General features: G+C 46.9%; 1 protein-coding gene across 4 annotated transcripts in view; it reads left to right on the plus strand.

Moving 5' to 3' along the window:
* RERE (arginine-glutamic acid dipeptide repeats) overlaps positions 1–18,805 on the plus strand; it is a 167,013-nt gene that overhangs the window by 49,074 nt on the left and 99,134 nt on the right. For all 4 annotated transcript variants that reach the window (XM_031613497.2, XM_090123046.1, XM_031613499.2 and 1 more), the window contains exons 2-3: positions 1,517–1,987; positions 13,064–13,134. In XM_031613497.2, the coding sequence (XP_031469357.1) occupies positions 1,663–1,987; positions 13,064–13,134 (396 nt within the window). In that variant the 5' untranslated portion in view covers positions 1,517–1,662. The remainder of the gene's footprint in view (positions 1–1,516; positions 1,988–13,063; positions 13,135–18,805) is intronic.

Here is an 18,805-nt window from a genome sequence, read left to right on the forward strand (position 1 = left end):
ATAGAATCGTTTCTTACCTGGATGATTGGTTCATTCAGGAAATGCCCGAGAGATTCAAGCTCCAGCCTGAACTATATCAGTAACAGCAATTTGTCTCTGTGGCTGTTTCCATTGCTGGAAGCAATAGTCGGCAGGGCCAGGAATACGTCGTAGGCTTCAAATACACAGCTTCACAGCCTCCTTAAAAACCAAAATAGTCCTTTACTTTCCTCAGTGTGCTTCCAGGCACTTAACATGCAGGCATTCAGCCCCGTTAAGTCCCATGTTTTGTGCTGGAGGTGCTGCAGCCTTCTGCTCAGCACTGTCATTGCTGGTAGTAGTGCAGCATCCTGGGGAGTTGTGTGTTGGGTGCTGGTGAAATGGGGTTGGTACACAATTAGTACACAAGTTCGAGTTACAGCTGCTCTGTTTTTATGAATGGTACAGAATCTGCAGTGTACGATGGGACTGGACTGTGTTTTAGGATAGCAGCTTGAATAATAGAGGCTGGGAGGAGTAATAGAGGCTGCAGGAGGACAAACCATAATTGCAAGATGCGGGTTATGTGACTTGCTGCAGTGGCATTCTCTTGTAGAGAGTATCAGGTATCCTTTCTGAAGAGGTGTGAAGTGTTTTGAGTACTTCTCTGCTTGTTCTTGGTTTGTGTTTTTTTCTTTTTTGTTCTCTGCAAAGCAAAATGATGGGTTTCCCAGCTCTTACCCTGGATTGATGACCATGGGAAGATAGATATCTTAGCTGCTAGAAGGCTCTCTGGAGACAGAAAGTGCTGCTGGCTGCTGCTGCGAGGTGTAGCGTGCAGAATGCAGGCAGGGTCGTTTTGATCTGAGCAACAGAGAGGGCGTTTGAAGGAAACTCCATTTTGAGTGAAAAGAATAATGGGACGTGGCTGCACGGGGCCAGTGCTGTTTGGCCTGCAGTTTGGCTGCTGGGGATGGCAGTGGGGGGAGCTGGGTGGGGGCAGCCCCTCTGTGCCCTTGGCTGTGCTTAGGGGGTCCTGGCCTACAGGACAAGGTTTGCCAATTCTCTTGCAACAGCTAATCCAGGCTTGCTTACTCCACCGAAGGAAAAAATAATGCAGTTGATTTTAAGAGTATTGATTAAATGATCAAGGAGGTAAAAGCATAGGATTATCTCTTCCTGTTCTATTCCTCAGCAGGAAACTGAGTGTGTGAAGCTGGTGGCTTATAAAATCCACCTCCCTGTCTTCTGGTAGTGGTAAAGCAAGCATGATATGTGGAGAAGCAAATTTTCTAAGTACTGTTTTATTTTCAGTTCGTTCATTCTTGTACGCTCTGGGTTACAGCTCGGTTGTAAAACCACTCTCTCTGCTTTTGGGAAGGTGGGTGAAGCTGTCATTTCCACAGGGGCTGTCCTGTATTTGCAGCGTTGTATTTTCTGTACTAAGTAACTTTGGGGTGTGGGTTTCTCTTGTTTTAATGGGTATTTTCAGAAATCGAAAGAATGCTGAATATTAACACGGGCTTTTTCCCCTTTTTCCTCCCCTTCCTCCTTCAAGAACCTTTTTAAAACGCTGGGGTTGTTGGAGTGGTTGAATTTTTCCTGGATTTGAGTGAGAAATTCAGAAGACTGAAGCCCAGGCTCACTGTCTACCTTTCACGGAGGCCCAGCCGTGAGAGGACAGAAGAAGGCACGTGGCGAATCATGACAGCGGACAAAGAAAAAGACAAAGACAAAGAGAAGGACAGGGATAGAGACCGGGACAAGGAGCGAGACAAGAGAGATAAGGTGAGGGAGAGCGAGAACTCGCGTCCTCGGCGGAGCTGCACGTTGGAAGGAGGTGCCAAGAATTATGCAGAGAGTGACCACAGCGAAGATGAGGACAATGACAACAACAGTGCCACCACGGAGGAGTCCACAAAGAAAAGCAAAAAGAAACCACCCAAGAAGAAATCCCGATACGAGAGAACAGACAACGGTGAAATCACGTCTTTCATCACGGAGGATGACGTTGTGTACAGGCCTGGAGGTAAGAAGTTCCCGTGTTACGTTTGCCTTGCAGCTGTTTGTGCACTTAGCTGGCTGCAGCACACGCTGTGCTCTGCTCTCTTCCTACTCCAGGCTGTGGTTGTATGGGGGCAGGTTGCCACGTTATTATGGGTGCACGTGCAAAGCTTTCCAGATACGTGTTGTAATATCCCATTTCACAGAATCACAGAATTGCCAGGGTTGGAAGGGACCTCAAGGATCATGAATCTCCAACCCCCCTGCCACACGCAGGGCCACCAACCATCCCACCTAATGCTAGACCAGGCTGCCCAGGGCCCCATCCAATCTGGCTTTGAACACCTCCAGGGACGGGGCATCCACAACCTCTCTGGGCAGCTGTTCCAGCACCTCACCACTCTCTCTGTAAAGAACTTCCCCCTGACGTCCAACCTAAATCTCCCTTCCCTCAGCTTAAAACCATTTCCCCTTGTCCTGCTGTCACTCACCCTTTCAAAGAGTTGATTCCCCTCCTCTTTGTAGGCTCCCTTTAGGTACTGAAGGCTGCAATGAGGTCACCCCGCAGCCTTCTTTTCTCCAGGCTGAACAAGCCCAGGTCTTTCAGCCTGTCCTCATAGAGGAGGTGCTCCAGTCCCCTGATCATCTTCGTGGCCCTCCTCTGGACCCTCTCCAACAGCTCCCTGTCTTTCTTGTACTGGGGGCTCCAGACCTGGACGCATTTGTTGAGATGGATGTGAGCTTTCCTTTAAGAATGAGCCACCTTTTTCACTTTCTACTCCATTAACTGTGTCCAAGAATTTTAAATTGGACTGTGCACTGTGCACATTGGTCTGAACTTTAAACTAGACATTATCCGAGCTAGAGGTTGGATGAGGTGACGTTTTTCCCCCATTTCTAAGTTGTTCTGCAGATCCATTTTGTTTGTTGAAATCCTCATCTCTTCTCCTTGAAGAGTAAATCAGGTGAGTTAAGATCTCACACCCATTATCTCATTAGCTTTCCCTGCCCTCCCGATAGCTAGCTAATGCTTGTGCACAGCAACGTGCATACTGAGCAAAACCACTGGTGTCAGGTCTGGGTGTGAGGACAGCAGTGAGAAGCTTGCATTATGCTCTGGATGTCTTTGGACGTGCCATGCAGTTGCTGCAAAGTTCACGTGAGGTTTTCAGTCTCATGTAAGGTTTTAAGATGTAACTTGTGGCTGCTGCCAGCTAACTCCTTCCTGAAAGTAAAATTGCAGAGATTATTCACCTGGTTGTATTGCTTGTTATTTGAGCAAAAAAAGTCTGTGTTCATCTGTGCTGTGTTTTAGTAGTTAATTGCAGTTGTTTGTTTCACCACGAGGAATATTATCTTGGACTGTACTGTTCAGAGTGCTGGCTTAGGGGCTCTGCTAGTTTTATATTGCTCTTTGTCAGGTGATTGCTGTGATACAGTACTGCTGCTGGAGTAAATCAGATGAATTCCAAATAAAATCCATGGAAACTACAGAGGTAAAAGCTTGTCTGATTTTTCTATGAGGTGCTGCATATCTCAAGTACTAAAATGTCATTGTGCGAGTAATGTAAGTGGTTGAAATGCTCCATCCAGGTATGGTTGCAGGAAATGCTCTCAAGTGCTTCTTGTACACATGGGTGCTGAAATAGGGCTGCCCATTCTTGGGTGCAGAAGTTGGTCATTCTACATGGAAGCAAACCACAAACTGATGTTTGTCAGAACAGCTTACCTACTGCAATGCTCCGCTGACGTCTTTGGAACAATTGGAAATGGTCTTTTCCTCTCCGTCAGGGCTTGTTGCTGAGTGCTATCTGTTGCTTGAGCAGTAGCAATAGGGAGCCTGCCTAAGGATCAGCTTTGGAGCAATCTTATTTTCAGTGTCAGAGGATGAAAAATACAAGTATGTTAGGAACAGCTGTTGTGTGGGCCCAGCAGTACAATGCGATATGCTGGCTTTCATCGCGGAAAGACTTGGCGTAAAATTAAGATGGAAAATCACAGTGCTCTCAATTTCATTCTGTAGCAGATTGGAGGAGAATTAGTGCTTTGTTCAGGAGCTGCAGTGCTCTGTGTACCACTGATGCAGCAGCACTTGGCTGGAGGTTTCTCTGCAGGGCAGCAGGAAGCACAGCTTGCACCTTTGCAGGAGAGTTGTGGAAGGAGGGAGCAGATAGCATTTATTGTGTCCCCACACAAGAATCCATTCAGAAGAGAAAACTCCATGTACAGACATGGCTGGAGCCCTGTGTGTGGAGTGTAGCTGCCCATGCTGGTGGCTGTGCACCCTTTCCATGTGTGTGATTCTCTCTCTGAGATACTTAGCTCTCATATGGATGAATTAGAGGTCTGCATTTTCTTTCTGCATTTTCTACCTTGGTGTTACCTTATTTCAGTAGGAAGCAGCCCAGGAGCTGTACTGTTTGTCCCATTGCTCCTTGTGCTTTAACACTGGCACCTGTCTCTTGTTTTGGTCTGCAGGAGCAGTGCAAGCATGTGCTTGGTCAGTGCAGTGCTGGAGGGGTGCGAGCAAGGATGAGACCATAATGGACCTGTTTAAGATTTTGTAATACTTTTAATTTAAAATATATCTTCCTAACAGGAGCAAGCTTCTGAATTCACACTTCAGTGCGTAATATATATTCTAAAAGAATTATAGTACATATTGCAGAAGAAAATCTTACATCTTCTGGCTAGGAGGTTATATATAGGGAGATGTGTGTGTAACTAAAGGTATAAATTACATGCAATTTGGAAGAGGTGAAGAGAATTTAAGTCAATGAGACTCACCCAGCAAGGATTAGAAAGATGAATGTTAAAGGTGCGTGCAGAATGGATAGCTGTCTCCAGCCTACGTCTTCAGGGCTTCAGGGAAGGGAAATCTTTTCCATTTGTCTGATTCCATCTCTTAAATACTCTGATGTGATCAGGAGGGATGCTGAAGGTCTGTGTTTTGTACCGGTGAAGCCCTCGCTTGCAATCTCCCTCTGTCTGCTGTGCAGCAGTTAATCCAGCACTTGATTTTCTTTGTGCTAAGCTCAGCACCTGTATTTGAGTAACAGTAATTGCAAATAAATAGATCATCAAGATCCTTGGTGTTTTTTTTTTTCAAGCAGGTTATGCTGCCGTGTTAATGTGCGAATACTGTTCTTATTAATTTGCACGGACATAATGAACATATGCATAGCTTTAAACCATGCATCTAAATTTGAGTAGAGCTTAGAGATGACACTGTGCAATTAATCTCCTCGGCTGTGTTGGCACTCACATGGATCTGTCCTGAAAGCTGTTGGCCCACATCCCCATCTGTCCCCTCCATTTCCACAACCTCCCTTCCAGTTCCTTTCGCATCTCTGGTTTTATTTGCTTGGCAGTTCTCACCTTATTCTTGTCATGGTAAGAAAGTCACTCTTGTTGCACAGAGTGAATTGAGGTTTGGTGCTGAGCAGTGCTCCCCAAGTGCACCTGATGGCTCTGCTGGTGCCGTTCTGTCGTGACATTGCTGTGATGGCACTGTGAGTCTGCACTGGGAAAGCTGAGCTGGGTGGAGGTCTGGGCTGGTTTGGGAAGCAGGTGGCTTGGTGTGTCACCTGTGGACCAGGTCAGCACTGTTTGCTCTCCCTATGTAGGAACATTTAAAGGGATCTGCGGGGATTAAAAGGATTGATGAGGATCTGTTTCTGCAGTGACATCAGTAGCTATGTAAACAACGCCTCAGCAAGAGGAGCTGATGTGAGGTAATGGAAGGTGAAATGCTGCTGCTGGGAGAGCCAGGCGTTAGCTGACTGCATCTTTCCCTAGGCCATGCTGATGCTGAAGTGATGTGAGTGCTCTGTGCAGCTGGGAGGGCACCGAGGCAAAGGAGCTGCACCTCATCTGTGCAGTGTGAGCACAGTGAGAGGATGTCTCTAAGTAGCATCCATCTGTGGTTATGCCGTGTGTTTCTCCACGTGGGCTGGCAGCCTTCTGGCATCTGCTCCTATGTCCAGTTAAAATATCCAGCTCTGTAGTTCAGTGACAACGTGATACTGGCCTTTGTTTAGCCACAGCCCTTTAAGTGAGTGCAGTAGCCAGGAGTTGTTTTATTTCCCTCTCTGCCCATGGCAGAGGTGTGTGAGCCCATGTTAATGAGCAGGAAGCCTGCAGGTGGACCTGGAAGCAGTGCAGTCTGTGAGGTGCAGCTCAGTGTTGGCAGCTCCTGTCTGAGCACTCAGCCCTTCCTCTTGCTGTGGCTGTGGGAACACATGTGGCACTGCAGCACTTCTTTGTATGCCATAGGTGTTCCAGGCTGCTCCATGGGATGTTTCTTGTGGTACGGCCCGATGCTGTTCAATGTTCAGATATTGCTGCTGGAAGATAGAACTGGACATGTGCGTGGGCTTTTCTAGAGCTGCAGGTTGATGTCACTTTGGGATTCCTCTGTGTTTCTGTTGCTGACTCGGTGAGCTGTTGTCAGAGAATGGAGGAGGCTGGATTTGCAGGTCAGATACTGTTGCAAAATACCACTGCTCAGTTGTCACCAAACATATCCAAGGGAGTTCTTACATGGTTTTCATTTGGATATGTTCTGCGTTACAGTGTTTGGCCCTTTTCCAAAGGGAAAGCTTGGACTCTGAAGTGTGTGTCCATGTCAGCAGCCGGGCATGGAGCCCACAGTGTGATGCTGTTGTTCTGTCACGTCAAGAAGCACCAGGGTCACGTTTGGGGCCGGCGTGCAGCCCTGGTGCTGAGCTCCATCCCATGGAGCGTGGCCAGCACTGCTTCCAGCTGCAGTGGAGCAGTGATGTATTGCTGGGGTCTGGTGGGACAGGGATGCCCTTCTGCTGCCTCTCCATCCACCTCCCGCCTCCATAGCAGCAGCAGTTCAGGCCTCCAAATTCCAGAGCTTTGTTTCACTCCTGGCTCTGTCTTGTGAATTGTTCCCTGCACGTTTGGCATTGTTGTAACTGAGGAAACTGCTGACATAGTTGTTTTCATCTGGAAACCCCCACCAGCTTTATCAGACAACCAGCCAGTTTTGTAACAGAGTAAACAGAGGGAGGGGGGGAGGAAGCACTTTGTGATAAGCAGCTCGGTGGTATTTGGGTTGCTGAGTGTCAGCAGGATGGAAGCGCGGGGATTTGGCTCGTTCCTTGACAGTGACTGGCTCCTGTCTGACATGGCTCGGGCGCTTGTCAGCCTTCCAGGTGCTGCCTCCTATTTATTCTGACAGCTTTACCAGCTGAGAGAGGTGGGCATGCCAGAATTCAAGTATATAAATAGATGTGTTATGAATATGTATCTTCTGTAAACCTTGAAGTTCTGGCGAGTTTTTTTTTTGAGATCTGTTGAGAAGTTGGAAAAGATGTTTTTTCCTTTTTCCTGCGGAATTGTAAAATTGCAATTTTACACTTAGCAGGAAGAAATGGAATGGAATGACTTGTAGCTGTGGGTTCTGATTTGGGGCCGTTGTGGAATAGACTGCACTGTTCATGGCTCCCTTCCTCCCTTTTCAGGTGCTGGGAGGAAGAAAAGCCCACTCTCAGGTGGGAGGATCCCCAGGGCCGAGTTGGTGGCTGAGCACCTACAGCCCCTTTGCTTTTGCTGTGGGGAGAATTCAGTGGTGTGGGAGGTGCTGCAGCCCGTGCCTGAGCCTATATAAAGCTGGGGACTGCAGCCTACAATTAACTGTCATTAATTTTGTTGAATAGAAATATGTTCCATTTATTGTACAATCAGGAGCCAGGCTTGAATGAGTTTAAATAGATGAAATCTAAATTATACTGACAGTCCATTAAACAGCAGCAGAAACCCTTTAAAGAAAATGGATTCGCTATGATACCAGTTTATAATAAAATCATTTGCCAAATAAGAACTACAGTCCAGGCATCAGGAATACTCCTGCGAGCCTCAAATGAGCACAGTAAATTGCTCGAGCCATTTATTGCAGAGCAGGGCTCGACGCGCGGCGCTGCGCCGGGGAGCGAGCAGCACTGCTTGAAATCTGCTCAGCAGGAAGTGACAGTGCGAGATCAGCACTGCAATTTGTTTGCTGTCAGCCATACGGGGGAAGAGAGGCAACTGCACAGCTCCCGACCTGTCAGCTGCAATATTTTTCTAGATAAAACCACGTATCTAGCGTTCCCAATGTGTTTTTTCGTTGTGGCTGGCATTAAAGCGGTGTGTTGCAGTTTCCATTACTGACCTTTGTTTTCAGGCATTTGGGAATCTATGTTTAGGACACTGAGGAACAGTTGAGGTTTTTCCTTTTCATTTTGTCCTTTCTTTTTTATCTCCCAAGCCCAGGATGGTGATGGTGGAGCAGAGCTGCTGCACAGGGCTTGTAAAGGAACGCTCCCCTCCCTGTCTCTGTGTTAATGGAGGTAGAGCAGGAGGGGCAGGCACACATGGAGTATGGCTTCATGCTGGCTGGATGACTGTGGAACAGGTGCTTGCACTGCTTTGCTGGACCTGCTGCCTCTGCTAGTTGCTGTTAGTGGATGCTTGGACTCGTGGAACTCGGTGCCTGCACGGCTCTGTCTGATTTCATGTTGTGCTTAGCAGTGACTGCACATCTGGTGCATTATCTTTCAGAATATGTGACTCTAATGTGGAACATCCAAAGGAAAGCAAAGTGAGGGAGGGGATGTGACCAGAGAGCTGCTGGGATGGCAGATCTGGGTGTGCACCAGTCTGTGTGCTTGTTGTGTGAGAATCACAGAATCATAGAATGGCCTGGGTTGAAAAGGACCACAATGATCATCCAGTTTCAATTCCCCTGCTGTGTGCAGGGTCTCCAATCACCACCAGCCCAAGCTGCTCAGAGCCACATCCAGCCTGGCCTTGAATGCCTGCAGGGATGGGGCATCCACAGCCTCCTTGGTTAATCTGTTCCACCCTCTGTGTGAAAAACTTCCTCCTGAGGCTGTGGGCGATGCCTTGCCAGTGGCTTTTGAGGAATCTCCTGGAAGTTTGTGCTGCAGGGCACCTGCACCATTCTTACTTGGATGGCGCAAGTGCTCCCTCATTAGCTGAAACCCAACAGGATTAATTGTGGAGATGGCTGCAACGTAAGCTGCTGCATTTAAGCTGATAAAGGTCCCTGTGCTCAATGAGGTTGTTTTTTTGTTTTTTTTTTTAAAGCAAAAGATCTTTCAATCTGTGTATGCCAGCTCTAATTTTAAAAGCAGCTTTTAGTGTGGGAATATTAAAGTAACCCTTCAGAACCAGGGCACATCTGGTGAGTGTCACAAGCCCAAAGGCATAATGACTCCCTGCCATGTGTCACAGAAATCCTTCGCCTCCAGTGGGAGGTTTTACACAGCATAGGATAGAAAGCAAATGGAGACAGGCAGTGAGACCCACTGGCTGTGCAGGAAACATGGGATTTCTTGCTCTCTGTTGCCCTTGCAGTGGGGAAGGCAGTATTTGTTGGTAAATCAGTGGTCGTGGGATTATGTATTGCTGATGAGCAACCTCTGTGCCACTGAAGTGTGTTCAAATGTAGAAATGTATAGAAAGATGTTTACGGTCAGATTGGGTTTTGTTGGGCTTTATGAAGTGGAAAACACTGATTGTTAATAGAAAAGATTAATAGTATGTGTCTGAAATATAGCAACGTTGTGAAATCCCATCCTAGAACGAGAGGTGTTGAGATAACTGATTTCAAGTCTTTCAGGTGCTCCTCTTGGATAAATGGGGTGCTGGGAGTTGGCTGATGTGATTCATGTCTGTGCACAAGCTCTCTGCAGCTGTTTGGAGCTCAGGTGTTACACAATCTCTGGGCAGTGGAGCAAAGGTGCTGCAGCACGTGGCAGTGCAGTCAGGTAGGGAGCAGCTGCTGTTGACCCATGTAAGGTGTTTTGTGGGCATAAGCCTTAGCCATGTGGGTTTGTTGCCTTTAGGAAACGATGTGCAGCTTTCCTTTGTCACCTGGTCCACAGAGCTCTTCTTCAAAATGATGTATTTGTGGTTTGGATCTCTGGTAAATGCAAGTAATTGCATTTTAAGGTGAGCTTTGAGTGGCTAATGTGGACGCATCCATAACTGTTCCCCTTTCTGGCGTTCTTCCAGCTTCTATCTTTTGGTAACATTGCTTTATACCTGGATTAACTTGTTTTCTTATCTGCACGGCCTCGATTGCTTTGCAGGCATCTGAATGGGGATGTCATCTTTGTTTCTGCTGCTGGCGGGCAGCCAGGTGTGCCTCTCTTCCTTGAACTCATGAGTCAGGCTTTGCTCTGCCCATGGTTGCTGCCAGGTTGTGTTCCTTGGCTTTGTGGGGCCGTTGCAAAGCGATGCTTCTCCCTGCTCAGCGTGCTGCTTGTCAGCATCCGGAGCACGAGGCCTGCAGGACTGATATTAAGAAAAATAGGGTCATAATTTTCTTTTATCTGCCACCTTGTAGTTCTTTATCCCCAGTGAATGCAGCAGAATTTCCTACAAAGGAGTGAGAATCCATTTTGCCACGCAGCCGAATCACTCGCTGGTTGGAGCAAGCAAGGCTTTGTGTGCAGAATGGTCAGCTGGGGAGTGGCAAAGTGCTGCAGGGGTGGTGTGGTCCTGGGGCTGTCAGCAGTGGAGAAGCTGAGCTGAAGCACACAGGGTCAGTAGGAGGAGTGCAGAAGCTGCGTTTGGTCTCAGCTCCCAGGAGGCTGTGAGTCTCTGTTGGGAGCTGAAGGATTTGGGGGAAAAAGTACCACGTGAGTTATGAGTCAAGTAGCTTACAGTTCTTCTGGTGTTGATGGTTGATTACATATATGATATTTGAAGCTTTTAAAATGCACATATGCATGCTGTTGCAACAGCTGCTACTATCCTAGCTTGAAAATATGGAGCTTGAAATTGGTCATTTGGGAGAGGCAAATTTTGCTCTGTCTGAATGGGTGTAATTCTGCGTAATTGCACAGAGACACTGGAGGTGGTTGTTTAAAAATGTTTATAATTCTCCTATTAAAAATGAAAAAAACTCAAAATTTTAGTGCATTTAGCATCCACAGAGTTGCTGTTTCTTTAGAGACTCTTGCTGTTTGGTTTGTCACATCGCAGGTGGTAAAAAGCAGCAGCACAAACATGAAGTTGGCCTGCTGAGGGTGATGGGGAGTGCTGGAGCTGTTAGGTGTGTGTCCTCTGTTGCTGACACTGGTGCAATGAATAATCCAGATCCTAATCCTGTATCTTTGATTCTTATTGTAAAATAAGCAATATATTTCCAGCTTAAAAGAGAAACCCATTTAATCAAGCTCATTTAACTTTATTAAATGCTGCTGTGAAACGATGAGCAGAGCGTTTGTTGATGGATGGAGGCTGGCCTGGTGAAGAAGCCTGTTGGATGGTGTTGGATGCAGGAATTTGGCACTTGCAGGTTTGCTTAGCTGCTGCCATGGCTGCGATGGGCAGCGGGGATTCGTTGCTGGAGGGAGGAGAGGAGGATGCTCTCCCATGGTCTGGGTGCTCACACACATGTCTGTGCTTGTATGAGATGAGATCTCTTCTGGGAACTTGTGCTCCGTGGCTTTAGGCTTTTTAATTCAAGGAATTGCCTACCACTAAGTAGTAGTTGTGTTCAGGGGATTTTCTTTTGACGAACAGGAAGGCCTGGGTAACCTTTTCCCATTTCTCTGTTAAAAGCCTGAGCCATTTGAGCTGTCGCAGCAGGGTTTGGGTGACAGCTGAAGTGATTGCTTTTAGCTGTTTGCTGGCTCTCTGGGGATGGGGCTGAGGCAAGCTGGGGCTGTCAGCGAGGAGCTCCTTGCAGTGCAGAAATCAAGGTGACCTTCTGCCTGGCTTTGATGCTCATGTGCTCTGACACCAACCTGATTTGTAACCTCCTGCAGACCAGCATCTCTCCAGGGCGGCACGGAAAGCCTGGGTCAGTCAAACCAAAACGCCTCCGTGCTGCAATTCCTTCCACTGGGTGTGCAAACCGAGCTGTCCCAGATTTGCACACTTACATTGAGACTGAGAATCGAGGAAGGTGAAGATACAGAGAAGGAAGATGAAGGAAAAATAATTCCATACGTAGACGTGAAGTGAGCAGTCGAGAAGCCGGAGCCATTTCGTGCTCTCCCTTCTGGTCACAGAATCACAGAATTGCCAGGGTTGGAAGGGACCTCAAGGATCATGAATCTCCAACCCCCTGCCACATGCAGGGCCACCACCATTCCACCTAATGCTAGACCAGACTGCCCAGGGCCCCATCCAATCTGGCTTTGAACACCTCCAGGGTGGCAGAAATGGGTGTCTGTGGTGTAAGCACAACAGGATGCCAGGTTGTGAAGCAGGGTGTTAGCTGTGCTTCCAAATGCATCTTCTGACACTCTAAGACTTGAATATTTCTCTGTAGAAATATTGAGGTTCAGGGGGAATCCCTCCCAGAACAGCTGGGGTTCTTTGTGTCTTCTGAGGGCAGCAGATACCACCAGGGCTGCCCTTGGATAGCTGCTTGGCTGGGGGAGCATGGCTTTCTCAGGTCGCTATCCTTAATCAGGCAGTTCTTTCTCCTCTGTGGGTAGTTTCATTCTGAGGCACTGCTTCTGGAGCACTTATTGCTGAGGCTTTTTTAAATACCTTATTTTGCAGCAACCTTGTAGGGTCTCCGATTGTCAAAAGCAAGCCAAAATAATGACTCTGTTTCTGTCGTGTCAAATGTAATTGGAGAAAGCACAGCTCTTCCCCGAGGTAAACCTAATTCAGTGTGCTGCATTTCATCTGCGATGGGTTGCCTTGGTTTTCTTTACAATTAGAGAAAATATGTTGGTGCTGGGTCCTTAATACCAGGTTAACCACAAAAGATTTGATTAGTTTCCCGTCTTACTTTGGTCTGGTTCATAGGCTGTGACGTGGTCATTTTATTAACCAGGTTCAGAATGGGCCTCATATGACTTCCTTTTGTTTTCCTAGCAAAATGTCTGCTCGAATCAAAATGATGCAGCTAATTCCCTTATTTATCATCATAAAGCATCTAGTTTCTATTTATGGATCACACTTGGAATAAATTATGTTATGCAAATGAAATGGTGGCTCTTTCCAAGCATAGGCTGTTTTTAATTTATCCTGTTTTCATGTTCTTTCTTTGAGGTACAGAAGTTAATTTCCATTATTTTAAAATCTTGTTTTTTTAAAGATTGCGTATATATTGAAAGCCGCCGGCCGAATACGCCGTATTTCATCTGCAGCATTCAAGACTTCAAACTGGTAAGAAACATTTTTCACATCTCCTCCTCCTCCTCCTCCTTTTCCCCACCCCTTCTTCAGTGAGGTGCAATGCCTGGTGGTCTGTGCCTCGTCCCACAGCTCCCCAGTCATCCCAGTAGCTTCTGAAAGAGTCATTCTGCTCTTAAGGCTGAGATCTGCGCTCGTGCAGCTGCAGTTAATCAGGCTGTAGAGTTCAAGTTGTGCTCTGCTTCGTGACAAGGGTTTGTAACTCATAGGAGATCCAGCTCTGCTGGTGGGAGCAGCGGTTGGGATGGGACAGCAGTGGCTGCTGGTGGGTTTGGGGGAGCACAGGCTGTGCTGAGCTGTCTGCACCATCAGCGTGTGACCTGCAGCTGGACGTCCCACTGCCCTGCCTTCAGAGCTCAGCCCTGCTTAGACAACCCTCATCCATCAGCAGGTCCCTTTGTGTTGGGATGGAATTATGAAGCAGCAAAACCTGCCCAGAACAGCAACCACTGAGTTGCATTAGTTCCCCGGGGTGTTAACAGCAAAAGCTAAAGTTTCTGCTTGGTGCTATTGGTCTAATGCAGCAGTTACAGCTGTTTGCAGAGCTGTGCGGGCATTTTGCACCATGTTTTAGTTTTCAGTAGGCAAAGGATATGACATCAGTGTTGCTGGCAATCTAGTGCATTTTCACATGGAAATAGTATCATTCCTTTGTTTTCCTTTGCCTACTCTAATTCCTTTAATTTGCCTGCTGGGTTTTTCTTACTGACATAATATGTTAAAAAAAAAATCTTGTAGAAATGATAAAACCGAAAAAAAGAGCAAAAAGCCACCAAAGCCCTTTGATGCTGATGGTGCAAAGATGAGTCTTCAGTGCATTTGTCACTGTTGATTTTACTGCTGGGGAGAGGAAAGTTGTACAGTGGAAAGGACACTTGATTTCTCCTCTCCTAGTGCCAGATAGCAACAGGAACACAGCCCTGTTTTGCCTTTAGCTCAGCGTGTCAAGTGGAGCAGGGAAGAAAAAGTCAACAGCTTTGAAATGTCGCCTGCTAATTAAGTACGTTATCATTTGGGTTATCATAAAGCAAAAGTTTTTGGCTGTGTGTACGACTCAGCCTCCCCTTCCTATTGCTCTACACGCTGTTCAGGTGCAAAACTGGGTTTTTACATTTTTTTTTCCCCACTTAGGAGGAATGTAAGCTTGCGTTTTAAAAGGAAAAGGTGTGATAGTCAAATTTTCAAGGTTTTTTTTTGTTGTTCAGAACAGTGTGATATGAAAGGTTCTGCAGGATACAAACTAACGTGCCCTTAGGGGAGCTTTCATTTGTCTTTTTTTTGGTGGATGATGACACAGCAGGTACAAATCCACTTGCTTTTACTTAGCCTTGCCTCTCCACGACAGTTGCTGTGAAAATCTCCCCTTCTGAATATACAAATCCTTTCTAGCTCAGTCTTACTTTAGGATCCAAGCAAACCCTGTGCTTGCTTAGGAATCAAGCAAAGGGAGTCAGGAGTGAGGTAACAGTGTTCTGAAGGTATAATGTCTCGGGGCTGTTCTGCTATTTTCATCTGCATGAACTTTGCTTTAGAAAGCTGATGGTATGCAGGTGCTGGGGGCAGAGAACTGGTGTGCACATTGCAGCTTCTGGCTGCATGCTGAGATCTGAGTGCTGGGTTCAGAAAGCAGCTGCCCAGTGCAGGGGCCTTTTGGCTTTAGAAGCTGTAGGATTTGGGGATGGATGGGGGAAGGGTGGAAGGGAAAACATGCAGAGATTTGTCTATCTTCATTTTTTGGTCAAATAACAAGAGTAAGCTTGGTCCAGTTTCTCTTGAACCCTGTGTCCTTCCTTATTCCATTCGGCCAAGAGATTAAAATCTCTTTTCTTAGGTCATACTTCTCAGTTTCTGCCTTCTAATCCATTTTGCCTTTGCATGATTAAGAATTTACTTGCACTTCTTGCATCTCTGGTGGGCACTAGCTGCACTGAGAGCAACCTGCAGTGGCTGCATGGATTTTGACAAACTTTGCATTTGTTCCATGTGTCAGCATCTCCAGAAGATTGCCACCACCTCTCAGATACTGTGCTGGGGACAGTGATGCAGTGGCAGAGATGTGGTGGTCGTGGCAAAGCGTGCCTGTGGTAGAAGGGCATTCTCTAGGAAGCCTGTGAGCTCTTTGACAGTCAGCAGAACCCAGCATAAAAGGGAATGTTATTGATTGTTCTGTAGAGGCCAAGAACACTGCCAAGCCCGCTGTAGCCTGATCTGAACCAGATCTAGTTGGCAGAGCTTCCTCTGTGCAGATCTATTAAGTTCCAGAGAGGCACAGATCTAATACAGTGCAGTAATAGAGCTGCAGGGGGAGGGGAAAAAAAAAGTACAGGTTTCCAGACAATGTTATTACTTGAACTTTTTTCTTTTTACTCTACCAGATGTCTTCACTAATGGGCTTTTTTGTTAATTTAGCTTTGATGAGGTAGCACTGGTTTCAGTGTGATTTAAGCTTCATGCTGGGGATGCTCAGGTTTGTGCCCAGCAGCGCTGTGCACTGCTGACAGCACAGCCCTGGGGTGCTGAGAGCTTGCAAACACGTGTGACCTCACATTGGACTGAAAGCTTTGCTCCTGCTGCAGCACCTCGTGCTGCTTGAGTAACTGGGGTCTGCAGAAGGGGAACAGCAGGAGAAGGACCAGGAGGTTGGTCAGCAGCAGCCACACATGGCTGTGCCCCCCAGCCCAGCACCGAGCGGCTGCTGGTGCTGCTAACAAGCTGCCTGCATCCGTGCCACAGGCTAATACACCTTGCCCTCTGCTAGTAATAGCCATGATAAATCTGCTCTCTAATCCTGTCCTGTTTAAACCTTTCTTGATATGAATTTCCAGTGTTTGATAAATGAGCCCAGATTTCCTTTTTCAGGTTTTCCTTTTTTCCTCCGAGAGCCCAACCGGCAAATGGGTTTTAGCAGCATGCTTCTGATTTATCATGTTTCAACTTAATTTGGTGTCACATTTAAAATGCTAATGGGCTCCACTTTGAATCTGAGCATCAGAGAGAAACTTGCGGTGCTTTTAAAGCAGAAAAATGGTGAATTTGCCTTATGAAAGAAAACATTATTATTTGTGATGCGGTTGCCCTTTGTGCCTGTGTGTTTACTTGATTGAAGCATCTTGACGGCGCTGCTTTCTCCTTGAAGCCTGATTTGAATGGAGCGTGCAGCTGGATTGCCCCAGGGCCCTGTAGCAATTTATAGTCGGGATGGAAAGGCAGAAGTGCATAAAAAGACAGTTGTGAAGAGCCGCTAGTGCCCTGTAATAGAAAATCTGTGTATGATGACCTTGTCTGTGAGGGCCTCTGGGATCGTTTTACTGTGATCCAAAGGGTTATAAAATGGAAAGGATTGCATCTCGCTGGGAATAAAGAGGGAAGAAGAAAAGAAATCTGTTTTTTCTAAATTATGCGGTGTGTGCTTCCTCTCCTTTGTATTCTTCCTACATCCAGCCCCGTGTGTTAGCAGCACTTACAGCAGGGATCTGGCACTCTCTGTGCTTGTATAGGCGCTGATGCTTTGAATGCAAATATCTGGGTGAGGATGCTGTAGCCACAAGCGTTGATGTATTTAAAAGCCTCGCTGTGTTTGTAGATGAATTGATGTTCTGTTCCCGAACCACGGCTGAATTAATTTGCGGCTAATTTTTCCTGGCCGGTTACGAGGCAGCCTGACCTTTCCATTTTGGTGTGGAAAAAACTGCTGATGAATATAGATTCTGCCTTCTCCAGGTGGGTCTCCCCTTTGCAGCTGGGACCGGCTGAAAGATGTCCTTTCTCCCCCGGTTCCCATCCTGCACTCACCCTGGGCACTGCAGGACACCGGGCTGTGCGCTGCCGGGAGGCGGATGGATGGGTGAGACGTTTGAAGGAGCACTGAATTATTTAAGCTCCAGAATTTAGACTGCAAATGAGATTGGCTGTTACGTCTAATGTGGAGCAGATTGAAATGCTGCTGTGATTACAGAGGGGCACGCGTGGGGCAGGAGATTAGTATGAAAATGTGGGCGTGGGGGGCTCGGAGGGGAGCAGCGAGGAATGATGGAGAATCAGAGGTGACAGTTTAAGGATTGCATGGCAGGAGCTGCACGGTGATTAAATTCACTGATGCTGTCATTGAGCTGTAAGGCTGAAGATAACATTCTCTCCCTGTGCCGAAAACAAGAATCAATACAAACTCCTTGACAGGAGCTAAATTATTAAATAGAGCCTTTCTTGCAATGTTTCATTATCTGGGATTTACCTCAGCTGGTGATTTGTCAGCGGAGCGGGGAGATTTGCTGGGCATTTTGTATTTAAATCATTCCAGATGCATATGAATCCATTTTGATAATTCCCTTCCCTTTTAAAATGCTTCTTGATAGATTTGTGATTCGCTTTTGCCCAGATGACACTTGGAATTTTTGCACAGATTGGAGCTGTGCTGTGCAATAGGGTGAGGGCTCCTCACGTCCGTGTAACAAAAAGTGTGTGTGTAGCATCAGGCTGTTCTTAAGTGCCAAATTGATTTGCCTGCCTTTGGTGTGTTAAATTAGCAAGCTGTTGGGAATGCCTTTCAGCTGGGGTTGAGCTGTAGGAAGAAGAGTGAGGCTGCTCTGGGTTTGGGGGTTAATGTTCACTGAACTTGATAGAAAAATAAAGCAGTGTTCTTGCTCCTGTTGTTTGCTTTCTGAAGGCAGGGCAGAGCCCGGCTCTCCTGCAAGAGCTGAGCCAGCGTGTCTTGGGCTGCAGAGCTGCTCACAGAGCTGTGCTGTGCTGGCAGCCATCTCTATCTCCATCCATGGCATTTTACTGTCAAGTCAAGAGCATTGAGGATTTTGGGGGGTTTTCTGTTCTGTTGGTTTTTTTTTCTGCATAGATTTGACAGTGCAGTGCCCCGTTGCAACCGAATTCATTTCCTGTGGAACGGTGTCCTATGTCACAACAGCATCATTGCCTTTTGGAAGGGGAGACAGCGTTCACATTTGGGGTTTCAGGCAGATGGGAACACTGTTGAGAACAAGGATTAAACAGCTGGGAGCGAGGACTGTCTGTACGTGATTTTAGGGCTTGAATCCAGCCCTTCCACCATTCCCCTCCATCTGCCCACGCTCCGTACAACTGAAATCCAGGCCGTACCATTTATGGGTTACATATGGAAAAAAAACTAATCCTGGAGAATAACCCATGCTCTCATCCTGCATGTTCTGCACCAGTGGGCAGCTGAGGGCACAGGCTCCAGGTGTACCCCCAAAGGGAGCACGTGGTGAGCTCAGAGCAAACCAGTGGTGCGATGGATTGCTGCCTGTCAGGGTGAAGCTGTTGGCTTTTGAGAGCTGACTCCTGCGTAGGACAGGAAGGGCAATTGTGAGAACAGCAGGGACAAAAATAGCATTGAATGTGGAATGCTGTGATCATCTTGCAAAATTGCTATTGTTATTTTTCCTAATTTAAAAGTAGAAAGGGAAGAAGGAAGGAACGATTGAAATAAATCCCATTGATGCTCCCCATGCCTCCATTCCCTACAACGTCGTGCATCGTATGAAAGCAGTGGCTTGGCTGGAGGTAGGATAGAAGTGGTTCCTCTGTGTGTCTGACTTTTGAGATTTTTAAGGCATTTCTCACAATGGTGCAGACCTCAGCACCTTCTGCTTTTGCACTGCTTAGTTCCCTTGTA

Source organism: Phasianus colchicus, chromosome 22, assembly GCF_987193195.1.
Source record: "Phasianus colchicus chromosome 22, bPhaCol1.hap1.1, whole genome shotgun sequence".
In the NCBI taxonomy this organism is placed as follows: Eukaryota; Metazoa; Chordata; class Aves; order Galliformes; family Phasianidae; genus Phasianus; species Phasianus colchicus.